Source organism: Pelodiscus sinensis, chromosome 7 (assembly GCF_052426305.1).
Source record: "Pelodiscus sinensis isolate ZL-2025 chromosome 7, ASM5242630v1, whole genome shotgun sequence".
Lineage (NCBI taxonomy): Eukaryota > Metazoa > Chordata > Testudines > Trionychidae > Pelodiscus > Pelodiscus sinensis.
The window spans coordinates 31048190-31064950 of record NC_143058.1 but is presented as its reverse complement, the minus strand read 5'-3'; the positions used below and the strand labels follow the sequence as shown (position 1 = coordinate 31064950).

The following is a 16761-nucleotide window of genomic DNA, read 5'->3' as shown; positions in this document are numbered from 1 at the left end:
TGCTGTTTTCCCCTTAATGGGCAATGCGTAAATTCTGAGTGTCTGGAGGGTTGTGCATATATTTTTCATTGAGTGGAGTACATCATTCATTTTGGCCTCAAAGTTGACCCCCATCAAAGTGCAGATCGGCCACTTTAGTTTGAAGCTCACCTGGAACACCAGATGACTGCAACCAAGAAGCTCAGCACATAATGATGGCTGTTACAATGGATTGGGCCACTGTATCTGCTTCATCAATGCTTGGAGCGCATTATGGGCAATGGACTTGTAGTCTTTCATGATGGACTGCAGTTGTGGCCTCTTTTGTTCTGGGACATCATTGAGCAGCCCCAAAGCCTGATGTATTTAGAATAATCGTAATTAGCCAGGAGGGCTGTGTAATTAGAGATTCTAAAACTGGAGCACAACCAATTAATAGACTTTCTTCCCAAAAATACCAAGCCTTTTGTTCTCACTGTCCTGGAGTATTGATTTGTACTGTGTTTGTCTACATTGGTGACAGACAGACTCAACAACCAATGAGTTTGGCTGGAGATGAGAGAAGAGAAAATCCATGTCCTTCGCTGGGACAAAGTATTTTTTATCAGCCCTTTGGCTGGTGGGTGGAATGGAGGCTGGCATTTGCCACATGGCTTCTAATGGTTCCATAATGGTTTTATTTATATGCAGTGCAATCTTAGATGAGCTGAAAGGTTATAAAATTCTTAACAGCTTGTGCTGGTTTTCTTACACTTCTTGTAAGGGTGTGTCTTGCAACTGCGCTATGCTTTTGAATAATTCCTGAAATTGTTTCAGGTTGTCTGCTGGAGAAAAGAGGACAGAAATACCACTTTGTCAGTGGAGGACAAGGATTGCTGAAGTGGAGACTGGCTGTCTGAATCAGATTGCGGTAAATCATTTTCTTCCTCACCTGGACCGGTTTTAGTCATAGCTGATGACAATAGCGGAGGAGGAGATGGAGAGGATTGAGTAGTCTCTGAGGGAGACTTTGCTGGCGTACAAATTGGGATAGCCATAGTCGAGTGATGAGATTGGTGCTGATGAGATGGTTGAGGATGGTATTGGACCTCTCAATCTGAAGGTGGCCACTGAGGTTGGTATTGCTGAGGTGGATACAGCTATGGGTAATTGACCCAAGGGTATTGAGGACAGTAGTATGAAGGTTGGTGACTGCTTGAGTGCCACAAGCTCGCTGAAGCCATTGGTGACGAGTGCTGTGAGGAAAAACTGGCCGTCCTGTCCAGTTCCAGATCCAGTACCCAGAGAGGACAGCGTACGGGAGAATGAAATATTATCAGAGGGATGCTGGTGCAGGCTAGATTCCTCAATCCTAGGGGGAATGCGGAGGCATCTTATCTATGGCACCAGTGAGGACACCAGCGAAAGTGGTGCTCGGTGCCGGAGCTCTAGTTCACTCAGATTAGGCTTTGGCACTTGCGGTACCAAAGAATTCGTGTGTGCCGCTGAGCACCAAGACTTCACATTGGTTGCAGTGCCCTAGTGTCCTTCAGCACCAGCAGAGGTGGCATACTGACAGTGCCAGAGCGGTGCCCTTTCTTTTTGGTTCCAGCTCAGCACCGTTCATTGGTGCCATCTTTCATTTATGCATTGTGCCAGATATTGACAGCACTGGCGAGCACACAGCATGCAAAGTGGACAACACAGCCGGCAAGGAGCATGCTGGAGAGTCTCAGGACTTATGGGAATCCCTTATGGGTGACAAGTTAACCCTTTTTCTCGGTGTTACAGGTTCCAACAGGGCTGCTGTCTTGCCTTCTGGCGGCTGAAGAGATTTCTGCCAGAGCAAGTTTTTAAGCTTCATCTCCCAGTTGTTCCTGCCCTGACAGTCATACTTCGACAATGTAGGCACTTTTGCACCACATGGCCTTCACCCTAAGCACTTTACACAAGAGGCATGGCCATCTGAAGCAGGCATTGAGTCTTTGCAGGAGTCATATTTTTTAAAACCAGGAGAACCTAGAATAATGCTGAACCAGGGTGAAGAATTTGGAGTGGAAAAAACAAGAGGAAAAAAAACGGAGTAATTTTTTTTAAACAGAAAGTAACTAAACGACTAACACTAAGTGGAGTAAAACTACAAACAAGTAACTGAATGTTCTTTATCTTTTCTTAGCTGATGAGAGCACTGCTGGAAACACCGTCTCCTACAGAGGATGGTAAAAAAAAGAACAGAGGGACATTTGTGCTGTGCTGCATGAGCAGATAACAGACAAAAACAATCTGAGAGATCTGCTGCACATGCGTGGCTTGGGAAGGCACTGCTAGGCAAAAAAAATCTCTGATTGCCAGCGCAAGGATGCACTGACACCTGAGTGGAGCTCCTTCAGAGACACAACTCGAAGGAGAATCATGGTTTAAAGCAAGGGTCGGCCACCTTTTCAACCCAAAGAGCCAAACTACATCAATAAAGAGCCAGTATAAGAATACCCATTTGAATGACTGAAAATATACAACTTATTATTTATAACAAATCAATGACTGATTATTAATAGCAGCATAAATGAAACTGTACACACAGACTTTATTTAATGGGACTTGTGTTGCTGTTGAGGGTGCAGTTTGTGGATGTGGAGGTAGAGGAGTCAGGGCTTGGGTGTATCAGAGGCTAAGGGCAAGGAGGTGAGGTGTGTGGGAGGTGCCAGAGGCAGGGCAGAATGCTGGGGGTAGGAAGTAGTGTGTGTGTGGGGGGGGGCGCATTACCTTGGCTGATCAGAGCTTGGCTTCTGCACCTGGGAAGCAGTAGCTGGCCACATGCTGGGTCAGGATCAGCATAGCCCCCCTCCTAGCAGTGCTGCAGCAGAAGAGGGGCTGCAGTCACCAGCTCTTCCAGTGGCCAGATGGGGCTAGACCATAGGGTCTATCTCAGGAGCAGGGCTGGGGACAGGACTCTGAGGCCAGATGGGGGCTGGGCACTTTTACTTTCTCATGTTTGTTTAAAATGAAATTCCGCAAACTAAGTCAAATACATCCAACACAAAAGGTTTCAATATTGTCTTTATCCGTGGCAGGGGTGGGGAACCTTTTTTGGGTCAGGGGCCACTGACCCACAGAAAAATGAGTTGGGAACCACAAAAATAAGAAGCAAAAAAACCCAACTCCTGAAAAAAAAAAAAAAAAAAAAACCAACCCTCACTGATGTGGCCCCCAACTGAGACACTTCACTCCCCTGGAGTTCCAAGCCCATGGGTGGGAGGGGAGCAGGGAGGACTGAGGTTCAAGGCCTCAGGCCAAATTAACTCTTCTGGGGTCAGTGGATTTTGTGGGTCCCACTCAGCTCTGGGGGGGAAGGCAAAAATGAAGGGTCTAAAATGAGGGGTCTAATGTGGACAGAGCTACCAGCAACTGGGATAGGGTTGGGGTGCAGGATCTCAGTGGGAGGTAGAGTGCAAAAGCAGGCTGGGAGTAGCGTGTCTGGCCAGGGGGAGGATGCAGGAGCAGGGTGAGGGGAGGGTTCAGGAGTGGGCTGGGTTTAGGGTCTCTGGCCAGCAGGGAGGGTGCAGGAACAGGGTGCAAGTGGGTGTGTGGCCAGGGGAAGGGGGAAGAGCAGGGTCCTGGCCCAGGGAGAGCATGAGCGACTGGTGATGCAGGTTCTAGGCAGCACTTCCTTTTGTGCTCCACACTGCTCTCAGGCTCCCCGTCCCAGGCATGGTTTCCTGATGTTTCTACTGGTCAGCTTCTGACCAATGGGAACAAAGGGAAAAGCCTCCTGACAGCATGTCCCTGTGCTGTGGTTTCCCCCAGGTGATAGAAGGAAAATAGCAGAGTATCAAGCTCTGCTTCTTCCCCAGTCGCACAGCAAGGCTTGGGATTTTCTCCACACACACAAGAAGCCGGCACTGGCTCCAATCTTGTGGGGGGCATGAGGCTGGAATGCTAGCATGGGCTCCCTGTTGCAGAGAGGAGGGATGGGGTTACTGAGCTCAAGCTGCAAGCCATATTTGGCTCATGAGCCGTAGGTTGCCAAACCCTAGTTTAAAGACTTCCAATTACAGAGAATTCACCATTTACACTAGAATAAACTTGCGATTGACTAAGTGATAGTGCTCCGTGCTATGGAGCAGTGGTTCTCAACTCGTTTTAGTCCACAGACCACCAGGCCAATCAAAACATTTTTGTGGACCACCTCCTTTTCAAGATATGATAAAAAAAGAAAAGACCACGAACATTTTTGTTTAAAATTTATTTCTTATTAACTGATTTTTGGATTCTCTTCTCACTGACAAGCTTTTCATTGTTTGGAGTGGTACTTGATAATGCACAACGAATATCACTTTCTACTGCAAGCCAATTCCTCTGTTTGGACTTAGCGTGCAAACACACACAAAAATCCAGTCTCACACATGATGCAAATAGCAAAAGAAATCTGACTGCACGTGCTGACAGATTTGGGTAACTCCTGGTCATGCTGGCCCAAAATTTGTCTATGATCGACTGCTGGTACATGTCTTGAGCTGCAAAATCATTTTTCAGATCCAAGAATTCCTCGTGCAGATCCTCTGGAACACTATTAACATTGGTTGTAAATGGATTCCTGATGAAAAATAATCCATTCCTTGTCCTGTCCACCTCTAGAAAGTATCGTTGGAATTCGTCTCGTAGCTTCCCTAAATGTTCGAGAATTTGTGTTCGAATGGCTTCCTTTTCCCCAAGCATAGCATCCACATACGGAAATGGAATCAAATTATTGCCTTCGGCTCTTACAATCTACGGTTCCAATTTGTTAAGAAAAGCCTTGCTGATGCTTTGGTGAGAGAACAGATTTGTACCTTTCCCTCACAGCTGAAGATTCAGTTTGTTCAAGATTCCAAAAATATTGACAAGATATGCAAGTTCTAAATCTGACTGAGTCAGCACATTTCAGAATTCCTATTTCCCTTGAGCCTGGAGAAATAAATCCAACTCCTCTCTCAATTGAAAAACTCCGTTGAGTACGTTCCCTGCTGACAACCACCATACAGAAGTATAGAACACCAACACAGAGTCGGAAGCCATGTCCACGCAAAATCTTTTGAACACATAATTTGATGTGAGTCACCACTTTCACTAACCCTTTGAAAACGGTGTTCAGTTGATCAGGCAATGTTTTTGACGCCAAAGCTTCCCTATGAATGAAGCAATGAACTCTGGTTACCATTGGAGCATGCTGTTTCACCAGGGTTTGGAAACCTGATCTTGAGCCCAGCATGGCAGGTGCACCATCAGTGGCGACACCCACAAGATTTACCCAATCCAGACCATGTACTTCAAGGAAATTGTTAACAATTTCTATCACATCCTGCACCTTTGTGGTGGAATCAAGAGTCTTACAAAAAGCAACTCATCTTTGAAGTCTCCCTCAACCATGTATCGTGCGAACACCAATAGCTAAGAGCACAATGTGACGCTGGTCGATTCATCCAATTGTATGGCCAGCAATGGAGACATCTTTATTTCATCCACAACTTGTTCACTGATGTTCCGTGATATTTCATTTATCCATCTCGATACTGTCTCATTAGAGAAAGCTATATCATTCAGCTTCCTTGCTGCTTCCTCACCAAGAACAAGCCGCACCATCTCTTTTGCACAGGAGAGCACAAGTTGCTCTACAATGGTATGAAGCAAAATGCAGGACAATGTAGCACTTTAAAGACTAACAAGATGGTTTATTAGATGATGAGCTTTCGTGGGCCAGACCCACTTCAAGTAGGTCTGGCCCACAAAAGCTCATCATCTAATAAACCATCTTGTTAGTCTTTAAAGTGCTACATTGTCCTGCATTTTGCTTCTGCTACCCCAGACTAACACGGCTACATTTCTATCACTATTCTACAATGGTATGAGGCTTCTTGGCCTGTGCAATTTTATATGCAACAATGTAGGAAGTACGCACTGAATTGCTTGTCTTACAGTAGAATGCACTTGTTGAGTCGAGCTGCTACAGTTTCAGACCTGATAACCGCCGCTCAAAATAATCTTCATCCTTTTGCAACAAGTTGGGGTGACACTTTTCGAGGTGGCATTTCAGCTTTGCCGGCTTCATTGAGTCATTCCCCAAGACTTCGAAACAAATAACACATTGTGGCAAATCCACGCTTTCTTTTTCTTGAAAAGTGAAGCCGAATTTGACGTAGTCGTCCGAATACTTGCGCTTGACATGTCTTTCTGTCATTGCCATTATAAACAAACAACACCACACATGTAAAACAGCATATGTAGCACAGGACGAACAACACAGCAACTGCTCAGCTCAACGGCAGCAGCTACAATGACGCTCAGAGCCTCAGATGGATGTTACTGGCAACACAACGCGGTTGCATCCTAGGTGATGCTATGGATGACGCGCCGCAAGCTTGTGAACATGGCATAAGACAGCCTAACGGCAGCGCCTGCTCATGCCGTGTGACTTTGGACAATGTTCCTGTGGGCCACCAAAAAAGTCACCGTGGACCACCAGTGGTCCATGGATCACCAGTTGAGAACCACAGCCGTAGAGAAAAGCAAAACACCACAAGGTTGCTGCTGATCTGAGCCTGAGTAAAAATCCTCCCTGGCACCAAATATGGCAAGCAGTTAAGACATGTGGGCAAGACCTATCAGGCATATAACAGGGAAAAAATTCTGTATAAGGACTCAGACCCCTTCCTACCTAGTGTTTCCATTCTGATAACTAAATTACATGTCCACTTTTCAGAGACTGGAGGAGGCAGGACTTGTCTCACTCAGTGCACAGAAATAGAAAATACTCTCCGGCTTATGAATTTAGTTTTCCCAAGAGTACTGGACTGCAAGTATATTCATCAGTGAGCTTTCAGTCATCTCTGTGATGCACTGAAAATCTAGCTAATTTCTGACCCAGATTTTCCTTCTTAGGGTAGAACCATGAGAAACAAGTGAATTTTTACCCAGGACAATTCCCAGTTTCTCCCATCCTTGCTCTTCATTCAGTTTTTCTTCAAGACTATGACCCTGGCTACTAGTCCCCCCAACTGTACCACATCTCCATTGTCTCCCAGCTTTCATCTCTTTCCAAAAGCTCCCCATCCAAGCTTAACATTCTGTCCCATCCCCACTGCCTCCAGCTCTTTGCTCAGCTGGTTCTAATTCTCCCCCAAAATCCCATGACCCTTATTACTTTGGTCTCCCCTCTCCTTCTTCCTCCCACCCTCCAGGTTCTCAAAGGAATTTTCCTTGTCCAGCCAGTCCTAATTTCCTCCCAGTTCCTCATTCAGACTCAGTCTTCCCACCTACTACCCCCCCATCCTCTCTCTTCCTTTCTGGGCTTCCAGTCTCATTACCCACCTACTCCCACCATCCCAATTCCCCTTTCTGCCATCTGTCCACATCTCCCACACTAAACCCTTCCAGGCTCTGTTTCCTAACCATCTCTCCCCTTCATTTAGTTGGGGTAGGTACTGTTCTGAGCAGGGGACTGGATTAGATTATCTCCTGAGGTCTCTTCCAACCCTAATTTTTTAGGATTCCTTCCACCTAAATCTACCACATTTCCTCTATATTTGAATCAGGCAGCTTCCTCCTCCACACTGCCTATGCCTAGAATTCATTAAGAGCACAAGAAACAGTCTTTCTGCTCTTAGTTTAGGTTCTCAGACATAGTATAGTCTGCAGTTGCCCCAGGCTTCAGTTGCAAAGAAAATACTGCTCAAATGCAAGCTAGAGCATTTTCAGTCCATGAACATTAATTCTGCTATTGAAAACCCAAGAAGTCTCTACTGAACATGTGCAAAATGACTTTTCAAAATTTGGGTAGATTTTCACAGAAGGAGTGCCACAAAGGAGATCTCTTTCGCCAAGTGTCCAGACCTTGGTCTCCAGCGAGGGAGCAGTTGAACTTTTAGGATTTTTCTTTATACGTAGCAAGCTCATACATTTTTCCTTTGACCTTTTTCGAAAATAAGGTTATCCACTTTGGCTGCAATTTTTCAAAAGTGAAAAAACTGAGTCAGACCCATGGCATGGAAAATTTCAGCCTATACAATACAAGCTTGGTAATTTTAGTCAACTGAAACCAGTTTCTTATAATAGGGAGTGCCAGCAACTTAGCTCTGCCTATAATAAAATATATTAAGTGACAGTTCTGCTTATGTTATATTTTCTGCTTCCTATCCTGTCCGCCCCCCCTCCTTTTTTTTTTTTTTTTAAACACACGCTAAGGATACTAATACTGGTGCTTATAAATTCATCTAATCCTACATTTTATTATTATTCATGTTTCAGTCTACTCCTATTACCACTGAATTCAACAGGAGCAGGAAAAAGCCTTTTCCGTTGTAATGCTTATTTGTGACCAGATCTCAGCAGCACCTAATTACTTCAAAAGGAGATGTTTAGGGCCTGAGGCAAATATTAAGCAAATGAACTTGTAAGCAATGCAATTCAATTTAATGTCATCATCCTATTAATTTAAAAGGGGGGGGGGGAGAATGCAGATTAGATTTTTTTTCAAAGGTTTCTTTAAGACACCAGTTAATGTTTACTCCTCAGTCTGTCTATCATTAAAGTTATGGGACTTTTGAGGAGGAAATACTCGTTTTTATCTAGAACTGGACAAAAACTGGAAACCTTCTTTCTGTGAAAAATTCTCATGTGTTAGTTTCAGTTTGAACTAGGATGAAATGTTAAAAAAAATAGTTTTCCTCCCTTCCCCGGAAGGGGCATCAAGCAAAACTATGATCCAGGAGAAACAAAACAGAAATTTTTGGGTTCCATGCTCGAGTCCAACTACCTGGACTAGGAGGCACACTTCTTGCTACTGTGTAGACATACCATGAGTTGCATGTGGTCCAGGCCTAGCCACTTCATATAAAGAGTGCAGAGCTCAAAGGGCAGAGAAAAGAGATGACGCTGTTTCTCAGCTACAGCGTTTTACATGGCAATATTTTACCTGAGATTTCTTAAAGTGGAAACTACTCATGTAGAGAAGAGTTGCTTTTAAAATTTCCTTGGGACATTCTGTTCCAAGTTAACAGCTCCCATGCACATTTATTCAGCTACAGGCAGAGTTGGTGGCTACACCTCTTGTTAAAGTTGCCTAACACTTTTCAGAATGCTTTTTCAGTTATGTAGAACTATTAAAATTTTAACCTTTGGGGCTGAAATTTTTCTGGCTGCCTCACACGAGTTTCCCCATGTGCACACCTCAAAAAAGGTTTGGCAATTTCTACAAATTAGTTTAGGGAAAAGATTATTTTGCTATTTTTTCCCAGCTATTTAATTGACAAGGGAAGCAGGGACTGAAATTGAAGGATGGGATAAAGCAGAGGTACAGCTGGATTCCTTTTATTTTTCCAATGAAAATTCATCCAAAACGCCCAAGTTAAAATCTCCAAAAGTCTCAATTCACACATGCTCAGCAGAGACATGTTAGACCTATTCAGCCCCTAGTACGGAAGGAAATTTTGAAAAATTTAGCTGCCATGCTCTTCTATCCTGCATTTACTCATCAAAATTTGTAGGAGGTACTCTATTTCTCCTGTGCTCTAAATGCTGACAGCCACTGTCACTCAGGAAGTACCAGAGGGAGAGGGAGAAGTACTACAAGAGACTTTTTCTATATTTCTAGTTAAATATATAAATTTGCTGGTTAAATAACAACATTTTCTAACATTAAATCTTAAATATGTTTACAGTAACCACCAGAAAAATAGTAAATTTATGGAGACCCTTTTGCTGTGGAAGCGTCTAGATTTGTACTTTCATCTGCATATGACATTTTATTGTTTTAAATATATGATTGTGATAGTCCTGTACAATAATTTTATGACTACCTCCAAAAGAGCACAGAATAGCTGTCGCACACAAAAGCCAACACAAATAATTAAAGTATACCTGTACCCATTATTTTAAAAAGGTAGACTAAGAATACATGTACTAATTATTGTAATTTAAATGAGACCATAACCCAGTACCATAAGGTCACTTAATCCATTACTCTTGTCATTAATTAATAAAGGGAAGAACTTCTATTTCTGTACAAATATTTTTGTAGCCATGAGTAAAACAAGTAGCTATTCTATGCCCTCTAATCTATAATAAATATTAAATCCTCTAAATTAAGGTGTCAAGTGTTCTTGTTCAGACTGAGGCATTAGACTAAATGATTGATTCAAAGAGTTGATAACATAACAGTTGTTGCTGAATTATGTGTACTAGCAATATGGAACAGCACATGTCTAGTATTATCCACCAGAATATGGCTGTATATCTTTAGATTTGCTGGCCAGTATAGTAGAGGCCAAGTGGTATCAAATAGTATGTATCTGCTGTATTAGGTCGGGTCAACTGAAAGCCATCTTCATCTTGGCAAATGTTATCGGAAATGTAATGCTTTCTTTACACCATATGTTTGTTCCAATGTTCTGAACAAGCATCTTGGTGGAGAGACAATAAAGTAAAAACTGGATCACATCAAGAATATTCCTTTAAGAAATAAGAAATGTTTAATTTGGAGCTCTCTAATTTTAAATACTATTTCCCCCCCATCTCATTGCCTTAAATATTAACCTCAACATCATCCTAAAGAAACTTACTGTTTCCTGTATGCTGAGTAGAAATATATTATTGTCCTGGTCCTATAAACTGATGGAGACAACCAGATCTCAGGGTTCTGTAGCAGTTTGCAGAACTATAGTCATTAAAATGTTTCTAAAATGTCTATTGTAGACTATTTCAAACAAAAAAATTACAACATATAATTTTCAAGATAATTAAATGTGTCATGCAGTAGCCCAAGGAAATAAAAGATTCTGGAACATCTACATTTTGAATTTTAAATACTAGAGTCAACACATCTGACTGGATATTCTATATAAAATGGGGGTGGGTGGGGAGAATTCAATAGGCCTGCTCCCACTCCCACTAAAGCATATGGCAAAATGGATGTGGTCATTAGTCTCTGGAAGTAGGTATTTATGGGATACAATTCAGGTATTGATTTCACTACTCTGAAAATACTGCTGAAATAAAAAAAAAACGCCAAATGAGTGTCAGACGTTTGGATTCTTTAAGTTACAGCTGCCAGTCAGGAGGAGGGAGAGAGAGAGAGAAAATGTCTGCAGCACTTACTAAGGCAACTATTCATTAAGCAAGTTAATTATTTTTCACAGTCTTTAAAACTAAAAGCTTTTTATATAAATGCTATATTAACAAAGCATATTAAACTTGACATTTAGAAAAACCTAAACCAGGCAATTCCAGTTTAAAAGAGCTGCTCTGATATCACTCAGCATGTGGTTACCAAGCAGAGGGTCTTAAAGGGCATGGGTCTTTATTCACAGAACCTGCAATTACAAAGCAGAAGCACATAGCTAAGGATGAAATCAGATTTTCATAGTTTTGTTGCTTCAAGTCTGAAATTTAAAATTACATTTACAGTTAAAAATCCAGGCAATGCACAAGAAATTTTCTAATTACATTTATTGAGTTGCTAGGTCCCTAATATAACAGGAATATAATTGTTACAGTTCTGCAGTAAACACTGTTAACTTCAAGTATTTTTCTAGGAGCACAATACTATACACACATATTAACAATGACTCCGTATTGTATTTGCCAAAATTCTGAACAGGAGGTTATTATATATTCAGTACAACTCTTCCTTCACAAAACCCAGACACCCAGTTGCAGTAATACTACAATATAAGTTTAATAGCTTCAGTGGCAATGGAGAGAAGAATTCTGCAGAGAAATCATGTCACATCTATAAGTCATTAAATCCAATAAAATGAATATTAAAAATAATAAAAAGTAGACACCGGGGTTTACAAGAAGATTCCTAATGCAACATAGTTTTACAGATTGCTTATAAAATAAAATCTAGTGGATGGTGTAGGGAGGGATTTAAAAATAATTTATTTGGAAAATCAGCAAAATGTTTAGCCCTTGCTGGTCAGATGCAAGCATTTCAATAGAAATTCTGAAGAGAAAAAAGCCAAGTTCATAATTAAACTGACATTTAAAAAAAAAAATCAAGAACAGACTTGACATCAAAAGAAAAACCAAAATATAATTCCCATTTTTATTTTATTTTACAGAGCAATTAGCAAGCAATTAGTTAAGTATAATTTTCTGTGACAAGCATGTTGACAACAGTATCTTTTGAGAAATCTCTACCCTGTACTTCAGAGGTACTCAGAGCTCCCCTTTCTGTGGCTCAAGATAAAGGCAAAGCAAATTTTAGTTACAATAGGCCAGATTGTGATCAAGTATTCCCATTAAAATCAAAACACACCAGATCACCCAGAACAAAAACCTGAATGCAAGACATGAAAACAAATGAGAAAATACCACAGTAGACATAACCATATATCCCTAGGAGGCTTTTGAGCATATTTATTATATGGTTAGAGCTTCTGGTTAGTCTTTATTTAGTTTTGTAGTTTCTAAAATGAGTGAAATCCTCCAAGTCCTTTCTCAGACAGAGCTATTATTGACCAAAGTCTTTATTCAACGTTTTTGTGACAAATCCAATACACATACCAAGAAAGAGAGAAATCTTTTATACTTTTATTTTACAAATGAATATTGGACACAAAAATCAACTCAATCACTAGCTGTAGCCTTTGCAATAGAATTGAATTTAGTTATTTAATTATAAATCCATGAAACACTAAACTCCAGTAAAAAGAATGGCAAACATATCTATTTTCATAGCATTCCTGAGAAGCCAGATTTTTACTGACCGACTACTTTTGGCAACTGATCTGAATCAGTTCAACAAAGTGACAACCTATCATTCCAAACTAATGTGATCCCATACACACAAGAAAAAAGTGGTAGGCCAAATTTATTCTCACTTCTGTCCACAGATCAGTGTATTAATCTACATATGTATTTATTATAAAACTAATGGCCTTGTACACGCTCTTTTGCATACGCAGCAAAAAATACATTGTAACTATAGTAGTTAAATGGGAATCATCCCAATCCCAATAGAGACTTGAACTACTCTGCCTCCCACACAGGCTGTACCTACATTCTCCAAGGGTGCATCTCTACACCGCAAGTCTGTTATTTCAATAAATTCGAAACAGACCACTTATTTCAACTTCTGTAAACGTCATGTCACGAGGAATAGCTATTTTGGAAGAGTTATTTCAAAATAGCGGTAGCATGGATGCTCCACTGCTGCTATTTCGAAATAGCTCCTCCTCAGGGCCATTCAAAGTAGTTATTCCCCAGTGTTTCCTGGGGCTCTAAATTATGGTAGCACGTCCACATTAGGGGAGCCTACCTTGGACTAATTTTGAGGCTTCCCTGTAGTATATACGTGCTATTTCTTCCAGAATAGCTTATTTCAAAATAACCGTGAAGTATACACGTACACCAAGAGAGGTGAGGAACTAATTCAAAATGAATAATTTGACTCTTCAGTTTGTTAGTTTCAACTGATTAAGGGGATCCAATGTATTCATTAATCAAAATTCTCTCTCAAATATCAATTACTTTTGAATTGAAAATAGTGTTCTTTGAAAAGCATAGGACAGATGGCACAATGTTATTCTTTTTAGCCAGTGAGAAACTTTAGAGCCAAGTTTGCAATACAAATATTTATAATATACCTTCACAATTTCAGCAGGGTAGTCATGTTACTATGTTTCAGCACAAAGAAAGAGGAGTCACGTGGCACCTTAAAGACTAACACATTTATTTGAACATAAGCTTTTGTGGGCTGTAACCCACTTCCTCAGATGTATGAAGGGGAAACTTCAGTTTGCAAGGTATATATACACATGCAAAGATGGCTGTGTTACATTACTATGTGGAAGACTAGCCTAAAGAGGTCAATTCAGTCAGGGTGGATGTGGCCCATTCCCAACAGTTTATGAGAAGGTGTGAATACCAAAAAGATTATTTTTTGTAGTGAACTTGCCACTCCTAGTCTCTATCTACAACCTATCATGGAAGACAATACTTCACTTTCACAGACTTTGGGAGGCATGCCAGGCCTCACTTACAGCAGTCTTCCCTCGCCAACTCTGCAGTCTGAAGCAAATACTCATCAGTAACTACTCATCAGCAACTATACAACACATCACAAACCCCGGAACCAAACCCGGCAACAATTCCTGTTGCCAATTCTGTCTACATATCTACTCAAGTTACACCATCACAGGACCAAACCACGTCAGCCATGCCATCAGGGGCTCATTCACCTAGACATCTACTCATGTGCTATCTTCCATGTATATTGGGCAAAACTGGACTATATATGCAAAAGAATAAATAGATACACAGCAAACATCAATAACGATAAAATTAAACAGTAAGAGAACACTTCATACTTCAGCCAAAAAAAAACCCCACTCCTTCAGAAACAGACTTCAATGAGAAATTGCAGAGCTGGAATTCATATGCAAACTTGACACTATCAAATTGGATCTCAAGAGAGACTGGGGGTGGCTAGATCACTACAAAAGTAATTTTCCCTCTTTTGGTATTCACGCTCTCATTATCAACTGTTGGCAATGGGCCACATCCACTCTGAATAAATTGACCTCTTTGGCACTGTTGCGCCACATAGTAATAGAACACATCCATTTTGCACGTGTATATATGCCTGCCAAACTGAAGTTTCCACTCCATACATCTGAGGAAGTGAGTTCCAGCCCCCAAAATATTATGCCTAAATAAACATATTAATCTTTAAGGTACCACTGGACTCCTCATTGTTTTTCCATGAAAAAATGTACTTTCCACAACTATTTCTGTTATCTCTCAAGATTCTGTTTCTATTTAGGTAACTGCCAGTAAAGCAAATTATTGAAATATTTCAAGAAAGCAAAACAAGCAAACCACAAATATAGACGAAACAAGTTCATTTAAATCATCTGAATGAGCATTAGAGGGAAGGAGGTTTTTGGGTGGATACGGGAGGAGCGGGGGAAGGGAAGAACAAAGGAAAAAAGGTTGTCTAAATATTTGCCAGTCTCTACCTTCTGTTCAGCTACAATTAAATCAAACATGATCCTAATGGCTTTGTATGGAAGACTAGGTATTTTTTCTTTTTTTAAATTTATGACTAGAGCTAAATCAAACTATTCATTCTACATGCATCATAATAAATGAAATTACATAGACTTTGCATATCAACTGATTTTCATGTCAGTCAACAGTTTTTATGAAAAAATTCTTCTCAGTACTGTGGTTTCTCCTACACAAGTACTTTCATATAAATGGGACTTATTTAATTTTGTTCATATCAAATTGTCTGAGCTGCTAATATGCTATTTGTCTAATGCTAAGATAAATTAACATAACCAATAAGCTGAACCAAATACAATAAGAAGAATCTTAAGCATTCTGAATCGAATATTTATGCTAAGGATGGTAAACTTGATTTTTTTTAAATTTGAACAATGCATTATGTAACAGTCCAAGTTCCAGGTCAGAACAAATACTTCTAAAAACATCTGTGACCTTTGTACATAAATTTAGAACTTGGGCTTACCCCTTAGAGCAGGCAGCAGTGATCTCTCTTTCTTGTCATCACATTTGTTACATTCACTGAAGTACAAGAGTAAAAAGACATCCACAAGCACCCACATCAGAGAAGTGGCAAGAACCACCTTGCAGTAGACAAATCTCCTCATCTCTTGACTTTGTTTCTAGTTCACACACTGAGTAAAGATGACTATTGCTGGGATGTATCCAAGCCACACAGTTAAATTCCAGTATGAAGGTGAAGTCGAGAACATCCACTGCAATTAAAAAAAAATGTTGTAATTACCTAACAAGAATACATGGTTTAAGGTCCAAAATTATACAAACATCATTCTAAGATGCTTTTACTCTATTTTAAATATTAACTTATTTTGTTTTACTTCTATCTAAATATCCTCTTTGTAGTACTAACCATCTTTCAAAGAATTGCTTCCTTTGTTTAATAAGCCCAGTTCTTATTTTTTCTTGTGTTGGATTTTATCTTTCCCAGAATCTGTAAACACAGAAAGCTGAAAATGCACACCACCACTTTAGCACCAGATTTCACTGCAGGAAGTTGTCACAAGATATTATAACAACCTACATGGAACACTGCCTTTAAAAGAGTATACTTGGGCCAGGAGATTACTCTTCACTTCATCATTTATTGTAATATATTAAAGTTAGATTCTAATTTCCACACCTACCATTACAAACAGCATTCCATGCAGAGATGGGAAATCATATAGGACACTTCCTGTATTGATCCAGGTTTCAAAAGCAGTGTCCTAATGTTCAGCAGCTGGATACCTTACTGAGGGCCTAATAAAACAAAATATGGCATCTATTAGAACTTACTTGCATGTGTTTCCCAAAACTAAATGACAATTTAGTGAGCCCTTATTTGCAAGAGCATGCTCCAGTGTGAGGATCTAAATGTTAACCTACTTAAAAGATTGCATTAAAGAAAATTATGGCAAACTACTTTCTTGATATTGGGGGGAAATCTCTGTTGGCTTCTCAAAAAGAAGGTAGCAAAGAGAGTTCATCTTCTTTGGGTGACACAGCTAACTCAGGACCTAAGTTATTGTACATGCATGTATGCCATACAATCCTGTACCAGTCTGCTCCCTTCTTGTAAGAATCTCTCTCACTAGAGTACTGGGACAGGATTCTTGTCTATTTCAATATTCTCCATGCTGATTAAAAACAAAAGCTAAGGATGCAATTCAAACATGCACTCCCTCAAACAAAACCAAAGATGGTAAACCTGATTTTATGCTAGTGAGCAATGAATGGCCCTTCAGAAATGTTTTTCCC

The 16761-nt window shown here is 40.4% G+C and overlaps 1 protein-coding gene across 3 annotated transcripts in view; it reads right to left on the bottom strand.

The window, feature by feature from the left end:
* The window catches only part of GALNT13 (polypeptide N-acetylgalactosaminyltransferase 13), a 344283-nt gene that overhangs the window by 305182 nt on the left and 22340 nt on the right, over positions 1–16761 (bottom strand). For 2 of the 3 annotated variants that reach the window (XM_075933416.2, XM_075933418.2), the window contains exons 2-3: positions 16149–16263; positions 15470–15719 (exon numbers count right to left, since the gene is read on the bottom strand). In XM_075933416.2, the coding sequence (XP_075789531.2) occupies positions 15470–15611 (142 nt within the window). In that variant the 5' untranslated portion in view covers positions 15612–15719; positions 16149–16263. The remainder of the gene's footprint in view (positions 1–15469; positions 15720–16148; positions 16264–16761) is intronic. The other variant, XM_075933417.2, reaches the window with a different exon arrangement.